At 37.0% G+C, this 18,067-nt stretch overlaps 1 protein-coding gene across 3 annotated transcripts in view; it reads left to right on the plus strand.

Annotated features, from left to right (window-relative positions):
- The window catches only part of PALS2 (protein associated with LIN7 2, MAGUK p55 family member), a 54,111-nt gene extending 37,218 nt beyond the window's left edge, over positions 1–16,893 (plus strand). For all 3 annotated transcript variants that reach the window (XM_088163101.1, XM_014894335.2, XM_088163110.1), the window contains exons 4-12: positions 3,585–3,737; positions 4,230–4,457; positions 5,605–5,736; positions 7,651–7,750; positions 8,296–8,364; positions 9,374–9,535; positions 11,893–12,095; positions 12,515–12,643; positions 14,961–16,893. In XM_088163101.1, coding sequence (XP_088019227.1) covers positions 3,585–3,737; positions 4,230–4,457; positions 5,605–5,736; positions 7,651–7,750; positions 8,296–8,364; positions 9,374–9,535; positions 11,893–12,095; positions 12,515–12,643; positions 14,961–15,137 — 1,353 coding nt within the window. In that variant the 3' untranslated portion in view covers positions 15,138–16,893. The remainder of the gene's footprint in view (positions 1–3,584; positions 3,738–4,229; positions 4,458–5,604; positions 5,737–7,650; positions 7,751–8,295; positions 8,365–9,373; positions 9,536–11,892; positions 12,096–12,514; positions 12,644–14,960) is intronic.
- Positions 16,894–18,067: the final 1,174 nt, after the last annotated feature.

The raw sequence follows: 18,067 nt of genomic DNA on the forward strand, positions 1-18,067 counted from the left end.
CTGTCACTTTCACCTTTCAAGAATTAGCCAAACCATTAATCCTAAATAGATTCTGCTGGCAATAAAATACTTAATCCGAGAAACAGCCAGTATTGTCTTCTACTAGTTAGTTTTATAAGGGCTGATCATATCTTTAAGATGTTTCATTTAGAAAAAGTGATCTTAAATTGCGTCCTAGACAGATATCAATATATAGGGTTATTTTCCCCACATATTCCTGTGTTCTTACCAGCCGTCCTGATTTTTCCAAGGTCATAAATGATTTCCTCACTTTTCCAGAAGGGCTTTAAAATGCATTCTTTTCACATGACCATTAGGGGCCCCTAGTCCATTTATTAAGTCCTAATATTTAAACAAGGTTATCAGGGAAGGCTAGCACACATTTAGCGTATAAAAGAGGAAGGGAAATATTTTAGATAGTTCTAGGTCTACAGTGTTTGGAAAGGAGTCCTGAACTCAAGACTATAGTCATTCTACTCTTGTGTATTCACTCCCACCACAGCCCCCAGTTTGTAATTTAATTGTTCTTTTGGATTAGAATTGAGGAAATAGTTACTATATTATTTAGGATAATGCTTCATAACATGTTTAGATTGTGTAGAGAATTTTTTTTAGGAAAAATATATGTTGAGTTTGAACTTGGCTTCAGCACTGTAGAGAGTTTTGAATGTTTAATGTTTCTGTGTTTAATGAATTTTTAATTATGTTTTAAATTATTTTTTTACCTGTCAAGTATACGCAGCCACAGAAAGCTGCCATAAAGAGATCAATATCTTCCAAGTTTATGGATTGTTTTTTGACAGTATCTTGCATAAAGAGATCTTACTGTCTGTCACAGGAGTGTGTATCCATTGTGTGTTAACTCTTGTGCTTGTAGGAGTTCTTCTAAAGGCCATGTTCTGACAATATTGGCATTTTTTCTAGAGAACCTTTCTACAGCTGTACATTCTTGGATAGTCAGTTGATCATGTTTACAGGAGGAAATTTTGTATGAAGGAAACTTTGAACCATTCTATGGTTGTTGATCTCTCCATGTTGTTTTGCAGACTTTGGCATTGATTTTATAAGTTCTCTAGGACCAGTATGGAAAGGTCAGATTCCAGTGGAGCTCTGGAGTTTCAGGAGCACAGGATATCAATTTTTCCCATATCACAAGAAAGAAAGAAGTTCATGTAACTGTATTTCTCAGTTCACTCAGCTGTGTTCCTGAAATAAGAAAGTAACTTAAGGACATAAGATGTTGGCAAGTGGTCTGGCAGTGGTACAGACACAAGGCCCCTGTTGCCAGGTGCTTGTACTTAAGTGTTCTTCAGGACTGTAGGTCATGACCTGGCTGGCTGGAAACAGGCTCATAAAACTGGTAGAGATTCTTGAGTTTCAGAACTGAGAGTTAGGCGTGGGACAGTAATAAGTTAACTATGCCTTAAGGAAACCAATGAACCACTTTTCTTAAAGAAACCACTTTAGAGTTGTGGGCAGTCCCTGATAGTCTTCTGTAACTCAGGCACTGTGTAAATAATAAGAAAAAGATCCTCTGACTGAGAGATGGTTAAGTAGCAGTTGTATGAATTCATGGTTATCCATAAAATTGAGTGGTTAAAAAGGATCAGAATGTGGAATGGGATCAGATTTAAGAACTGAAGAATTTTACGGAGTGTGTTCATTTGAAAAGGATGACAGAGACTGTTATCTTAGTAGGCTTTTTGGACTGTGGATCAGATTATAATCTATAAATTGCGTTACCATTAAAGGGCAGAGATCTGTACAGGCAGCTGTGTGAGGTTTCATGAGAATTATAGTGGGTTGTGGTCAGAAACTTCAGGGACTATTTGTTTTAGCATATGACCAGAAGAAAACTGGAAGTCTCATACTGCTGTATCTACCTGGTTTTATGAGCGCTAATCTGTAAAACTGTGTAGCTGGTGCAAATTAGTTTCATTTTGGAAATGTAGAAATATCCAAAAATATGTTGCTTGCAAACATTGACAGAGAGATCTATTCTCCTGGTTTCTGGATTGGATATGTCTTGGATAGGAAAGAATTAGAAATTGCTACCATCTGACAGCTGCTTGATTTAAATAAATGATTGTTTTTCCTATTTAATTTGATTTGGTTTGTGTCCACAGTATCAGAGCAGCCACAATAAGCAGCTGTCTTTACAGTCTTAATGGAAGGGGCAAAATTGGTGAATTGATACTTCTTCTAACCTCAAGTTGAAATATCAGCAGGTTCATCGTGTAATGGGCAGATTAAAATGACTATTCAGGTTTGTGACACTTTGAGGGCTTGTATGCTGAGTTAAGCACTAACCTAGTGTGGTTGCACAGCCTTTAGCTTAGAGGTGGCTTACAGAAGGATGGAGCAGACTGCATAGTAAATCATTACTCTTACTTGCTCACCTCCTCTGCTTTCTGGTAGTTTGCTGTCTTCCTCTGGCATGTGCATGTCAGTATCAGTAAAAGTCCCATGGTGTCTTCTCTTTACAGCTACTTACATGACACAGTAATCTGCCTTAAGACTGTTTCTGACCAGTCACTGTTAGAACAAAGCTGGGTAGTTGGAGGTCCAGTAGGCATCTCCTCTGTTTGCTGCTTCTCTCTCTGTATCTCAGTGTGACTCTGTGCTGTAGGATGCTTTACCTTGGACTACTGTGTATCATGGCTGTCGTGTGTCCCTTGTCCTCTCATAGAATCACAGAATGGTTTGGGTTGGAAGGGACCTTAAAGATCATCTTGTCCCAGATCCCCCACCAAGGACAGGAACACCTTACACTAGAAGGTGACAGAAAGACAGGAAGTCTCCACTGTCTTAATGCACAAGTTTTATCTTGGTTTACCTGTATGTGTTGTCTTAATTTTTCTTTATCTTAAGATGTCCTGTATCAGAAACCCATGCCTAAATTACATTGTCTTCCAAACACGATTATATTCATTTGGATCTCCTCCTTCTACCTTGTATTTATGTATGTGGACATGAAAACACCATTAACTCTAAGGTGTCTTCCAGAAAGTAAATCCTGTCAGCTTGGATTCATTTGCCTTGGCATTATGCAAGCAGGAAGCACTCGTTCTGCAGATGGCTAGAAATTGTTGCGTACCTGTCATTATCCAAATTACTGTGGAGGAAGATTTTATTGCATTAAACTCAAGTATCTAATGATGGGTTATCTTCATTTTTTGCAGTGGGTTGTTCATTTACTGTAACCATTTGCTCAGATACTGTCTCATTAGGTGGAAGACTATTTTAGGTACTTCTTTTTCTGTCTTCTTCCCTCCTAACACCACACATTCCTTCCCATTTTAGTTACATTAGTTTACATTTAGTTACATTTCTCCTATATTGCCTTAAGAAGTAGCAGAAGTTTTTGACAAGATAGCATATTTGCCAAGGCTTATCAGTTATTTGCAATAGGCTTATCAGTTCATGTGAGCACTTGTGTGTCCGTTTTTACTTTATTCATGTGAAGTAAGTCTATTATGGCCCGGTCCCTAAAGGACAGATTCAGTGGTTACTCAGCACTAAATCCTATCACAAACAGTTATTTCTTATGACTTTTTAAAAGATTTTTTTCTGTTCCTTTGCAGTCACTTTTGGAAGCACATGATATTGTGGCTTCAAAATGTTACGATTCCCCTCCTTCTAGCCCAGAAGTCAATAATTCTTCAGTGAACAACCAGGTTGTTCCAGTAGATGCTATTCGTATCCTTGGAATTCACAAAAGAGCGGGAGAGCCACTGGTAAGTAATTGAGGATGAGTTTGTCTTTAACATGCTAGTGAAAACGTTTGCATGTACCTGATTTTTTGCATTATGTTTTAATTATTTCTATTATGTTGTGTAATTTAGTGTGTGATAAACTCCATATTGAGAGGTTGAAATAGGAAGATACTTTTATGTACTGAAGTAATGGGATCATGATCAGGCAGTCACTGGGCTGAATGACTGCTGCCCTAACTGACTAACACAACATCTGTTTGGTCCTGAGATGACAGGATTGCATGCAATCAAGGACAACAGTAATTTTTCAGTCATATGAAAACCTTGTGTGAAATCACTTCTGTGTCACCTGATGCTTCCCTGTATCAGGAGCTCTTATGCTGTAGTAGCTGTAACTCTGTTTTCATTGGAGTGGGTGGAATATCCCACAGCTGTGTATTTGAGCTTGAGATAATGGTAGAATGAAACTGAAATTCAAACAGTGGTAAACTGTGTGTCGTGTACCTCTTTCAGGGAGTGACATTTAGAGTTGAGAACAACGATCTGGTAATAGCCCGAATTCTTCACGGAGGAATGATAGATCGGCAAGGTCTTCTGCATGTAGGTGACATTATTAAAGAGGTGAACGGCCACGAGGTTGGAAACAATCCAAAAGAATTGCAAGAGCTGCTGAAAAACATCAGTGGAAGTGTCACTTTGAAAATTCTCCCCAGCTACAGAGACACTGTCATTCCTCAACAGGTCAGTAGCACATATCTGATGATTCTGTGGAAAGAACTTCTGCTTAGTACTTTGTTGTGTAAGATTCTTTAAGTTTCTGGGTTGGATATATTTTGATTATTTTGTGAATATAATACTAGGAGGAAGAGTAAAATGTAGATACCTGTATTTACCTTTAATTACATTTTAGAAACGTGTTTATTCACCTAATATGCCTGCCTAACTCGAATTAGTGTCTAAAATTGTTAGGCATTTGTATGCTACATATCAAGCACATTTCTTTGACCTTAAGTGACCTCTGAGGACCTGACCACATTCACACTTCATGCAGTGAAGTGTGTGTGTTTATAGCATGGTTGGTGTCGAAATAATCATTTTCATAGAATTCAGAAACATATTTAATTCAACAGATGAGCTTGAACTCATTGATTTCAGTGGGATCTAGGATGGTGGCTATTCCTTATCCTTCTGTTGTTGCTGTAGGCTGTCAATTTCTCCATGGCAGAAGCGACTTCCTCAGCTAAATCAGTGCCTTTGAGACACTGTATAAGTTGCTCCTTCAGGTAGTTGATCTTAATGCCTGTGGCTATAACAGGCTGTGCTTCCACTGAGTAGTAGGTGAGGGAATGTGCTCTGTTGAGGCAGGTGCAGGGCTTCTGTTGCTGCCCAGTCTGGTGCAAAGAGAGTCAAAGATGTTTTCGGTTCAGTCATGCAACCTACTGTTTCTTCCTGAGTCTTAATTTGAGTCTTAAGCAGTCTCATCTCCTGTTACTTTCAAAACATTGAGTTCATGGAAAAAATAATTCTTAAGATTCCACAAGCCTTAAATAGAGTGCTCACATGCCAATAATTTTTTTTGTATTTTTAAGTAATTAAAATCAGAATTCTAATTAAGTTGTATATGCTTAAATGCAAAAATGAGCGTTTTATAATAGCATGTCCAAATGGAACATATTTTTTTATTTTTATCATGAAGCTACTTCAGCCAAGGTTTGCACTGTTGATTATTCTGTCCCAGTTGGTGTATAACTTTTCCCCCTATATTGTATTTTGCGTGCCAAATGCAACTTGGATCATGTCAAACTTTTTTATGTATTACTTCAGTTTGACAGATTAGTCAGAATGTATTTTATAATTCTTAAGCTTTGTTAATTTTTGCACATTTCAGGTTTTTGTGAAGTGTCATTTTGATTATAATCCATATAATGACAACCTCATCCCATGCAAAGAAGCAGGTTTGAAATTTTCTAAAGGAGAAATTCTTCAGATTGTAAACCGGGAAGATCCGAACTGGTGGCAGGTTGGTAAAAAGATTAAAATAAGTAAAATAAAAAACTGGAAAGCATCAGCATTTGCCTTAAAAATAAATTCTTTAAATTATGATATACTTTCATTTAACAGTAGATACATGAAAAAATATTTACACTGCAATTCAGTTTAAAGCTAATATTAAGATGTGAAGTTGAAACACTAAAGGAAAAGGAATGTTTTAAATTGTAAATGTAATACTCATTGTACTGTTAGTGCTGTTTGTCTTTATTCTTGTATCTTAAAATCAGTTTAACCTGGACAATTTCTAGAAAAAAAATCTTAGTTGGACTGTAATTGTGGTAAGCGTTCCCTGACAGCAACTGTGGAAGAAGTGGACCCCTTCCTGAGTGCTCAGAGTTGAAGAGAGGGAAATTAATCTTGTGGATTTGAAGGGGTGGGAATAACTGTTTGGAGAGGCTGTATCTTTTATTTGTACAATAGTGGTCCGTGTCTGTGAGCTGTATCACACATGCTCATGGTCACTGTGTTTGGCACCTTCTCAAGTATTAACAGTTCATCCTGGTTTAAGGTGGTATTTCTACATGCTGTCCTTCAGTAGAAATGTAATCCAGTGCTTATGCTATATTCATTTTTTCCAAGACATTATGCACAGAACTAAACACTGTCAATGCCTCTGAACATGGGACAAGTGAACCTTTAAGACCCTTTCTCAACAGAGATCCTCAAAACTGGCAAAGAGTTTAGCATTATTAATTTCCCTTTCTACCCCTACCTTGCTCAACCCTTTGCAAGGTAACAAGCAAAAGAGAGCTAGACACTACCTGAGAACAAGACATATGGCTTCTTTAAAAGCAACAGAAATATTTCAATATACATCAACAGCTGCTGAATTTTGGTGCTTCTCAGTGATGGTAATAACAGACAATAAAAATGTGAGGAAAGGCTGAAAATTTATTGCTGCCGATTTAATTAGTTTCAGAAGTAGACCCTCCAAAACTCTGGAGGAGCTTGATGTTTAGCTCCATGCTGACTTCTGTATTGCCTTTCAAACTCTCCAGCTGTAACTTGTGGGAGTCCAGGAGAAATCAATCTTCAACACGCAATCTGGCAAAATTGAAATGTGTTAAATCAGTATACTGTATTGCTATGCAGATCATGCCCCAGGAAAAAGAAGCTTAGTTTTTCCTCATGCTTTCTAGAAATGCTAGAATGTTAATGAAAATTTCATTCTGTAAAAAATCAGTTATTCATAGATAAAAGCATACAAGTTGAAAAGCAAACGTCTCCTGTTAGCAGGAATTATGGAAAGCAAAAGATTTATGGAGAATTAAACACTTCATGACTGTTTTTGTGTGTGTTCAGCTTGCTGAGAATTGAGCTTGCCATTAAATTATTTTATAGAGAATTTTAGCTAATTCATTACTGGGAATATTTAAGTTACTAAGATTTTAAATCTGTAGTTGCTTAGTGCAAAAAGCTTGAAGGCATGATTAGGGAATGTGTTACTGGCATTCACTGAAAAATGACAGTTAATAAACTGCACTGGAACTTGTTTGGAGCAGCTCAGGAATACAAAATAAGTATACTGTATACTAGAAAATCTTGAGTTTTGTCACCTGACACTTCAATGTCTGGAGCCAGAGAATTCCACTTGGGAATTTTATGCCAAAGTTTTTTGACTGCAGGAGCTTACTAACGTAATGGGAGCCAGTAATGAAACTTGCATCTATTTTACTTAACTTTTCTGAATTTTAATACTCAATAGCAAGACACTATTCCTGTAAAGGAGAATATTAATATTTGCATTTGACTTTGGATTTCTAAGTCTTAGTTGTAAATGTATCAACACTCACGACTGAGAAGCTGGCAATGAGGAAGTCAGTCAACACCAACTTCTGACAAGTTAAATATAATCATTTGTTTGGTTTCTTTTTTTTCCCAGGCTAGTCATGTCAAAGAAGGAGGAAGTGCAGGTTTAATTCCCAGCCAGTTCCTGGAAGAGAAGAGAAAGGCTTTTGTTAGGAGAGACTGGGACAACTCAGGTGAGATTTAATGAATTTCAGGAGTAGGTTTTGCTCTGACTCCATTTTTCTGGTTCTCCTGCCTTCATAAATAGAAATTATAGAAATAATGGAAAAACTGCTGTGTGAGTTTACATGGATCATTGTGAAATGCTGAATTTTATATTTTGGCTTTGGCTGAAGGAAGAAGGGTGACGTCTCTGTTTAGTGTTCAAAGTGATTCAAAGATGAATCAGTTTTGCCATCTTGTGATGAAAAGCTGAATGAGGTGGGACAGGCAGTGTGCACTTTTAAAAAATTTTTTGTTATGGTATGCACTGAAAGTTAATAAGCTAAACCTGATTTTTTCAGCTCTTTTGTTTTCTAGAAAAATACCTTTTTGTCTGTGTTCAGTTCTTCCTGTACCATTCGATGGGTTTGTAAATAGATGTAACTTCTTGCCCTAGGATATATACAATTCTAAAATAGTTCTTATAAATTTAATAATCTAAAATTTCATATATTCACGTAAATAAGCTTTGGAAATTAACAGAAATTGTGAGTTCATCTAGTTTTTTTATTTTTAGGGCCTTTCTGTGGAACAATAAGCAGCAAAAAGAAGAAAAAGATGATGTATCTCACTACAAGAAATGCAGGTATCTCTTAATATTACGTGAAAGTCAAAGTTGTTTAGTCTTCAAAACTTGCAGAGTGTAGTGTATCCAAAGTTAAAGATTTGCAGTAAAATATTTGATTATAAGTTTCATCAGCTAGTTTTTATCATTTAAAAGCAACAGTGACCAGTGCAGACATGGCTGTGCTGAGTACATCATTTGGTGGGTGGAAATCAGAGAAAAACTGGGTATTAAGAAAAAAAAGTGAAATGTTTGTTGCCAGTGGGCTGAGGAGGATATGATTTTTCCCTTCTGTTCAGCATTGGTGAGGTCACACCTAAATGTACTGGGCACCTCTCCAGTGCAAGAGATGTGGACATACAAAGATGTTAAAAGGACTGAGCATCTCACCCATGAGGAAAAGTTGAGACAGCTGGGAATGTTCAGTCTGGAGAAGAGGAGCCTCAGGGCAGGTCTCATCAATGTGTACAAATTCCTGAAGGGAAGGTGTAAGGAGGATGGAGTTGTGTGGGCTCTTTGCAGAGTAGCCCAGTGACAGGGCAAGAGCCAACAAGCAGCACAGGCTCTGAACATCAGAAAACACTTTTTCCACTGTGAGGGTGACTGAGCACCGGCACAGGGTGTCCAGAGATGTTGTGGAGTCGTCCTTCTTGGAGATACTCAGCAATTGTCTGGATGTGGTCCTGGGCATTGGGGTGGACCAGATGCCTTCCATAGGTACCTTCCAACCTCAACCATCCCATGATTCCGTGGAAGTTCATTAATTGTTAGTCACAGTTTTCCCCTTCTGATCAAGCACAGACTTTCTCCTTGGAAGTAAAAATGAATCTGACTGTATGCTGTCAGTGGAGGAGTAACTATTTTATTCACAAACCAATTTAAAGCAAGAAGTCTTGTATCAGACTTACTGCCCTCTGAGTACTGTTTATATTCACATGGGGTCTGCTGATAAATAGCAGGACTATGTGATTTTTTTTTTTCTTACAGCCCTGAGTCTGTATTAAAGATTTTTGTACATTTCTCAATGTAGAATTTGATCGCCATGAAATCCAGATATATGAGGAAGTAGCCAAAATGCCTCCTTTTCAGAGGAAAACCCTGGTCTTGATTGGGGCCCAAGGAGTGGGGCGAAGGAGTTTGAAGAACAGGTTTATTGTGCTGAATCCTACTAGATTTGGAACTACAGTGCCATGTAAGTTGTCAGCATTCCTATTGTAATATCTACTTTGATTAACTGGAAAGTACCCGATGTTTATCCTAATGATTCAATGTAGGAGTGATTTTGTCAGAGCATAAAAATTGTATAGAGTGGGAAAACAAAAGGTTCTTCCTGTATTCAGACAACTGAACTAACATATGACCATATATTTGTAACTGGCACTTAAATGTTACTGATGATGCAGAAAACCAGTTTTGGTCTGTGCAATATTTCAGTTTGGGTTTCCTCATTGTCAGCACCATCCATTACTGAGGGAATTCCATTAGTTCCCAGTTGCCTTCTGTAATTATTAGCCAGTGGAGTTTCTCTACCTTTTAGTTTTCCACCTGTGAACTAGGCATTAAAAAATCTTCTTTTACCTGAAACATGTTTTCTTGCCTTTCTTTCAACTACTTTGCTCATTCACCTCTTTTTTTTCTTTTAACTGCTCTCTCCTGTTTGACTGCTGACCAGAGAAGCCCACTCCAGCTACATTATTATTCTCCTGCCATGTGCTTTTCAGAATTTCAAAAACAGTCTGTTCACTTCTGTTTCCAGTGGACAAGAAATAGATCTGATAATAATAGGAGGAGGGACAGGTCTGAAAGATGAACTGTGCAAGATGAGAGAACCAGTCTCTCTCATTTGCTGAATCTCTAGCACTGGCCAGGGCCAGTTAGAATTGGTTTGTGGACCTGATAACAAGGTTGAGTTCTCAGTGTTACTTTTTTAAAGAAATCTTCTCCTGAGAATTTCATTATTTTATATTGGCGGAAGAGTAAGAGGTTTTTTATTGCTTCTAAAATTCTTACTCTATTTCAAAAAAAAGCCTTCAGAATTACTTACTTCTCTAAAATGCTATATAGATACTTGAATATATGTAAGTAATGCAACACAGTTATTGAAATTCTTCAAAGGCATAAAAGTAAACTTTTCCAATCTGATAGTCTAATCATGCATATGCAATATCCTGTTTATTGTATATAGAACCTCTTCTCTACTTTAGATTTTAAGTGGGATACCCAGTAAACTTAGTTGGTCTTTGATTAGAAGAAAACTCTCTAGGTTATTCTTAAACAAATTTGCGTAGGATGTCTTTTGGGAGGTGGGAAATGCGTGAAATTGATCCATTGTGTTATGGGAAGAAGCATGTTCTTGGTCTGAGCTCTAATCCAGCACATGATGCTGTGGTTTTTCTTCAGTGTGGATAACTGAACTATTAAATCATCTCCTAGCTGTAAAATGTTAAAGGTTACTCTCCAAAATTAATTGCAAACTGATACATGATTCTTTTTAATATATTGTATTAACCACTATAGTTTTAATCTTTCCATAGAATCTTGACTAAAACTAGATGTTCTAGTAATATTTTTATTCTTAATAGCTTCAGATGATCACTTCTCCTGGCACTTTCATTTCCTATAAGATTAAAGTGGATAGGAATTATTGGAAGGGAAAGATTGCTTTCCACTTGTCTCAACAAGTTGCATCAAGTGATGATAGAAGTATTACCAAAGGAATGCATTGACTGTTATATTTAGTATGTTCTAGAGTTCAAATCTAATTAAATATAAGTAGCGGATAATTAATATAGTGAGAGGACAGCAAAGTCAATAATAATATGATGTTACATTTTATTTTACTTTTTAAAAAAATTATTTTTACTTTTTTTGCTTAGGTAATGTCTGTACTGCACAGTGTAGCCAATACCCAGGATAGCTGATAATGATTTACTCAAATACTGGCTTTAATCTTTCTACAGGGAATTTATCTTGCTTTAAAAGGGAAGTTGTCCTGGCAAGCAGCATTAGCTGGCCTCCACTGAGATTCTGCTACGGTGGTTGGGCTGCTTCTGATATTTAAGCTAACTTTCTTTATAGCTAGCTCAGGTAATTCTACCCTGAACAACAGGGCAAATAGGGAGAGCGAAGGTTTTGGGGGTGGGATGGGGCAGATCTTGTGCTCAGCTATTTTCAGAAGAACGTTTGGCATTTGAGAGTTAAACTTCCATTTTATTTCTAAGTCACTTAAATAAATATTTTATTAAGTGAATAATTTAAAAGATGACATGAATTACTATTGTGTATGGTCTGAAAGAGTAAGACAAAGGAAATAGGCAAATGGGTGGGTAAGCAACATATAGGAAGGAATATAAATAAAGGGAACAGGAGGGACTGTGTTCAGTTTTAAAATTTATGTAGAATGATGAATAAACCTGTACATGGAGCAATTACAATTGTATGACAATGTGTATTGTAGTCTCCCTAACTTAATAGGCAGTCCAGTCTCATTATTTATATTCCAAATATAAAACGAAAACATTCAATTTATATTTTGAATTTTTTGTTTAGTTACTTCACGAAAGCCAAGGGATGATGAAAAAGATGGGCAAGCGTACAGATTTGTGTCACGAGCCGAAATGGAGACGGATATTAAAGCTGGCAGATACTTAGAGCATGGAGAATATGAAGGAAATCTTTATGGCACCAAAATTGATTCCATCCTTGAAGTTGTTCAGACAGGAAGGACCTGCATCTTGGACGTAAATCCACAGGTATATGATTTATGTTATTATAACAAGTGTGGGATTATAATGTTGAAGGGATGAAGAGAGGTGCCTTCAAATATGAAGGCTTTTTATTTGGTTTCAAGGTTACAATTATCAACTGGATTCTTGTGTTTGTGGCACTTGCTTGGAATGGGTTAGAAAGATGGAAAAAACCAACTTAAATTCTGCATGAAAGAGGAATCTTGCAGAGTAGTAAAAAATCTTTTAAGCCAAAGAAAGAATGATGCTGAGCATTTCAAAAGGCAGTGTAGGAATTTCTAAAACAGAAATAAGAATCTTCATTTATGTGTTGCTTCCCATTGTAACAGATGAGTTTTGCAGTGTCCCTTAAGTAACAGGGAGATGTGATGAGTCATTCTCAAACTTTGTTGTTTTTTTTCAATTTTATTTTTCTTTGCTTCTAGGCCCTAAAAATACTGAGGACTTCAGAATTCATGCCCTATGTGGTGTTTATTGCTGCTCCAGAGTTGGAGACTTTGCGAGCTATGCACAAGGCTGTGGTAGATGCTGGAATTACAACCAAACTTCTCACTGTAAGCAGATAATTTCTTAATTAGTTTGCTTTGCACAAGATGTTCTTAGACTTTTTAAAAATTCTTTACCATTCATTTTAGATGGGATTTGTTCTGAAATGAATATCTCTAAGAAAAGTTTGGCAAGACTTTTGCTGATTACCTAGTAGAAGTTAATCAAATACTACGTATAAGGAAGATTGCTTGTTTCTTAAAAATAGACCTCTTACAGAGAAATGTTGATTACAAAAATGACTTAAAACATGTACTTTGGGAACTGTCACATTTGATTATTTGCAGCAAATGGTAGGTATTTCATGGTGGCAATTGCTCTTTTATGCAGATGTCTTTCCTTGACTTTCCCATCTCCTTCCCCACCCAAATTTTTGTTCCTGTTTGTCTTAATAATACACGTGTGCTTTAAAAATGAAATCTGTAGTGCTTGGGAAAGATATTGCAGCTTATGTCAAAAAAGGAAAAAGCAAAAACCCCATTAGCCAACAAACCAACAAAAAACCCCAAAACAAAACACAAAAAAAGCCCCCAAGAATGCAGGTAGTCCTTGTTTTCATTGCTGCAGCAGCATGTGCTGCACTAAGAATGGCTGAGAGCTGCCAGAATAAGAAGTGTTGAACAGTTTCCCCTGAATTTCCTTGCATTTGTCATATAAATGTTTTGTTCCTTAGATCTCCTCCTCCTTTTCTGAGGCCCTGTGTGTAGCAGAGGGAAATAAGACAAATAAGACGTTTCCTCCAATGCAGCAAAGTATAAATATTCTGTGTGGGCATGAACTTTCCCAGCTGCAGGAGCAAAGGAAAAAAAAGCCAGATTGAGCAGTTCAGCTTTCCCAACGAAGAAGAGCCATGTTTTGCTGATGGCTCATAATGATAGCACTGCAGCTTCATAGGAATATCTTGAATAAATGCTGACAGGGCATTCAAAGCTATAAAATGGGGGGTGGGTTAGTATTTCCATTAAATAAGTATATGATTTTTAGTCATGGGTTCTGGTTATTATGCATTCTAATGTCTCTGTGGATGCTCAGTCATTTATCTTTCCTGCCTCAAATGAACCCTGAATTTTATGGTTTATATGGAAGAAGACAAGGTTAAAACTGTCCAGACAAGTATAAAAATAATTTTCTGCACTTCCTAATATTTGATTCCCTAAGGGACATCCTCGTCTCTGTATTACTTCTTATGAATAATAAAGAGCATCATTAAATTTCAAATATGCATTTATGTGTCTTTACGGATTCTGCATCGCATCCCTGCACATGTATATAGAGTATGATTTGCTATTTCATATTCTTGTGCTTCCTGAACAAATGAAAAACAAATGTCATTTAGAGTACTATGGTTTTCTTGTTAGTGGACTTGGCTGTAGTGTTTCTAGCATCCTAACCCATTCCATTACAAAAAGTCTGGCTCTTGTGGTCATACTTTTACTTGTCTCCTGTCATTCACTGTGAAGGAAAGGCTATTGACAAACTCAGTTTTTCATTTTGGCTTTTATATTGACAGCTGTACCAGGACTGGAAAATATTGAAATGAATACTGTAAAGGGGAACAAATCTCGTAACTGCTTACAAAAAAAATTGCCGTTGTGCAAAAATGGAGAGGAATTTTTAAAGAATGTAGGATTAGCAGAATGCAAAAAGTGCTCAGAGGCACTTTATAAAGGCTTCATAATGTAGGTATATAAATTTCCTGCATATATTGCAGCTCATGTCAGGACTACAGTAAATGCACCAGTAGTTTATAAATGAGGGACTGGTGTCAGGTGAGCTAGGCTGAAATGTTGTGTCTAAGAGCCATAAGCTATTCCAGAGCTTTATTCTGCTAGAAATTGTCTTTCATTTTATTCTAATTCAAAATCTTGGATTTTTGGTGCCTTCTGTGGAAATAAAAGAGGCACAAATATATTTACAAAACTGATTGACTCAGTCATTCCTAAAGCATTAATTTTATTCTGATTGGATCATCAGTTGCCCAAAGTGATTAGCTGCTCATTGTGCACACCAGCCCAAGTTCATGTGCTTCTATTGAGTCTCCAAAACTGCAAGACTGACAAACATTTGCTTGCCATATTTAACATTATTGACAGAGCTCAGAACTTTTTCAACCCTTTTAATGCATTTTAGCTAAATTTCTGTGTGAATTTACTATAAATGAAAGCTTTCCTTATTTATAAAATATATTTTATATCTAGCTTTAAATAGTCAGTTGCAATATGTACCTAAGGGATCTTCTTCTGCATCTATAAAGATTTGCCAAGTCTGATCTTTAAATCTTTAGTAAGATTTAGATCCACTAATCCTTAGAAATCTCTTCCACAGGACACTGATCTGAAAAAAACAGTGGACGAGAGTGCCCGGATCCAGCGAGCCTACAACCACTACTTTGATCTGACCATTGTAAATGACAACCTGGACAAAGCCTTTGAGAAGCTGCAGACAGCCATCGAGAGACTGAGGCTGGAGCCACAGTGGGTCCCCATCAGCTGGGTCTACTGAGCTGTTCCAATGGGAGCTTAAGTAACAAATAAAGTCAACAGCAGCAAATGTGACGTGTAGATACTGATGATAACCTACAGCACCTGTGCATTTTTACTCTGTGTATATTCAAAAGTACACTGTTCTGAATTTTTATAAAAATGTTGAAGAGAAAGTGTACTTAAATATGTAATTTATTTTAATTTTTCTAACTTTTTACAGATAACCTTTCTATTCATATCACATGAAGGAAATGCGTTTAAGCATTTTTCTATGTTTTGATTTAGTACCTTTGCCTTTTTCATCTAAGAAACTTTCATTCACTTCAACATTTACATCTTGGTCTTACATTTTCACTGTGATTAAAAAAGGATACTTGAAACAATTTTTGTAAAATTTGTTAATGTCAGTGTTTAACTGATTAAAAGTCTATAGCTCTTATTAGGAAAGAACACTAATTTCTTTGTTTTTTTTTTCTTCTTTAAAAAAATAATACTTCCATGGGAGCAGAATTTTAAGTATTTAAAGCAGTAACAAAAACACAGGTCCAATTGCTCCAGCTGCTTTCAGCTTAATGTTGGTGCATTCCTGATGTTTCACAAGTTCTTGATATATCTCGATTTAGATAAGTTTTGTGTAGGTTCCCTTATATCTGTCTCCTGAAATAACATAGAGCAATCAATACCTTGCAAGCTGCTTATTAGGCTTTCTTGGGAGCCAACCTGTTAGCCCATTACAGTTGAAGTACTGACATTAGAAAGTCACACGCAAGGTAATTCAGTGCAATTGGAATAATGGTGAAGTAGCTTGAGAGAGAACCTGATAATGTGGAGCTTGTAGGTGACACTTAATGTTTAGGACTATTCATGCTTGTGAAAACACATTGCTTAAAAAAAAAAAAAAAGGCATTTTCTTTTCTTAGGACATTGTTCTGTATTTATATAGTGATCTGTGGCTTCATCTCCTGTGATGTCTAGCTGGGTTCTAAATTACCTTTTACATATTTGTGTGTGATCAACTGCTGTATTTTATGAGTGTTGTGTAATGGCATTTCTGTGCTTTTTCTTACATTGTTTTTAATTGCATTTTTCATTAGATAGCTTGTGAATCGGAAGCTTACTGCTAAAAAGCAATGTTGTTTAAAAGTTTTTCGTTTACAGTGTATTTCCTTTTTAGTGACAATTATCCCCTCAGTAGGCTGATTGATATAATTCGTATTAGGTTCAGGTTCATTGATCAAAACTTCAGCTGATGTAAATTTCTGCTTAATGAGAACAGGAGGAAAATACAGTTTGTTGCTCAGATGAGCTCTTTTTGTGACTATGTTTTATATGACATTGTCAGCTGTTGTATATAGTCACATTCACCATCACATACCGGGCTAGGTGTCTAAATTGAAGTCATGTGTTTAATTCCTCTTCCATCTGGCGACAGGCACCTGGCTTCTGGATGCTTTTTCAACACCAAACTGTGACCCGGAATGCTATCAAAAGGCTTCTTCCTCAGAACTATTTCTGGAGGAAGACATGCTTAGACACTGTAAAACAGCATTGCTTCCTGGGGCTCTCAAAAGACTTTCATGTGCACAAGGAAGAGAAAAAATGGAGTGGATGCAGTAAAGGAAAACTGTTTAAAAAAACCTCAAAACACCCATATACAACAGATGGTTTTTACACAGCCTGTAAAGTTGGTGGTTGTGAGGGAAGAGGGGCAGAGGAGACCTGAAATCCCAGTGTGTGTGTAAAATATTAATTAAACTTGCATATAGCACAAGAGATCTTTGTGGCTCTTAATACTGAGATTTCAGTATTTCAGAGGGAATATTAAATTCTCTAAGGAAAATTTGTACCACTGCTTTTTTTTATTGTTATGCTTTCCAGGATGTGTTTTCTCTGGTTTTGTTTAAGTTTGGCAGAGCTCTTAAAATTGACACCAGCACGGGACTTGTAGTTTTCTTTCCCAGGAGACACGTTCTGTGATCCTATTGCTCAGAGGCTGCTTTGAGAAGTGGATGAAGTGTTGTGTGTAGCAGCAAATGATAGCAGGGCTGTTGCTTGGCTATTTCAGTGGCTTGCTTTTGGCACTCTGTGCTGAACATGACTGAACTGTGTTTGTGTACTGTGTCATGGGAGACCTCCATATGCTGTAAATAAGATGTGCTGTTTGGACGGATAAGATGCCTTTTCATTATCAGTTAGAAATATACTCTTATTTGTGATGCCAAAAGTGGGCTGAGTTCACTCTTCCCCAATGAATGGAACGAGAAGATTCTTCTGTTTATCACCACAGTACTTCATATTGCAAACATCACTTATTTTCATCTTTTTTTCCATAATTTTCCTGAACCAAGCACATGAAACACAGCCACCAAGGCTTAGTCTGGAGAGCCACTCTCTGCTCATTCTGTTTCCATCCCAGGGAGAATACTGTCAAGAGAATTTCCCTAGTTAGAAATCTCCAGATTAGCCATCTCCAGAATAGAATAGAATATTTGCTAAAGCCTAAAGCTTTAATATTTGCTACAGGCTGACACCGTGTGCTTAAATCAGGCAGTGGAGCATCATGGCTGAGCTTTGGGTGGTGGTGGTGTTGTAGATGACAGTGAGCAATTCTGCAGTGCAGTTCTGAAGCAGTAAGAGAAGGTGACTCGCTTGGGTTGGCACAAAGATCCTGTGGAAGTATCTGCAGGTCTGATTTGGATGTCTGTGTGCCAGGTTGGGGCACCTCTTGCATCTGTTTGTTAAATCTTGAGGGTTCACATTGGAGTGTTTAGTGCTTAGTTTGTCCCCACCTGGTAGAATGACTGCAATGAGAATTAACAGTTACTATCTTTTTAAAAATAATGTTCTTGGAGGTTCTTGAAATGCTAGTGTTTCAGTGACATCCACAGCAGTGACAGTCCCTACCTGCCAGGATGTGCTGTGTCAGCTGTTGGACAGGGGCCAACATTG

This window comes from Sturnus vulgaris, chromosome 1, assembly GCF_052056855.1.
Source record: "Sturnus vulgaris isolate bStuVul1 chromosome 1, bStuVul1.hap1, whole genome shotgun sequence".
NCBI lineage: Eukaryota > Metazoa > Chordata > Aves > Passeriformes > Sturnidae > Sturnus > Sturnus vulgaris.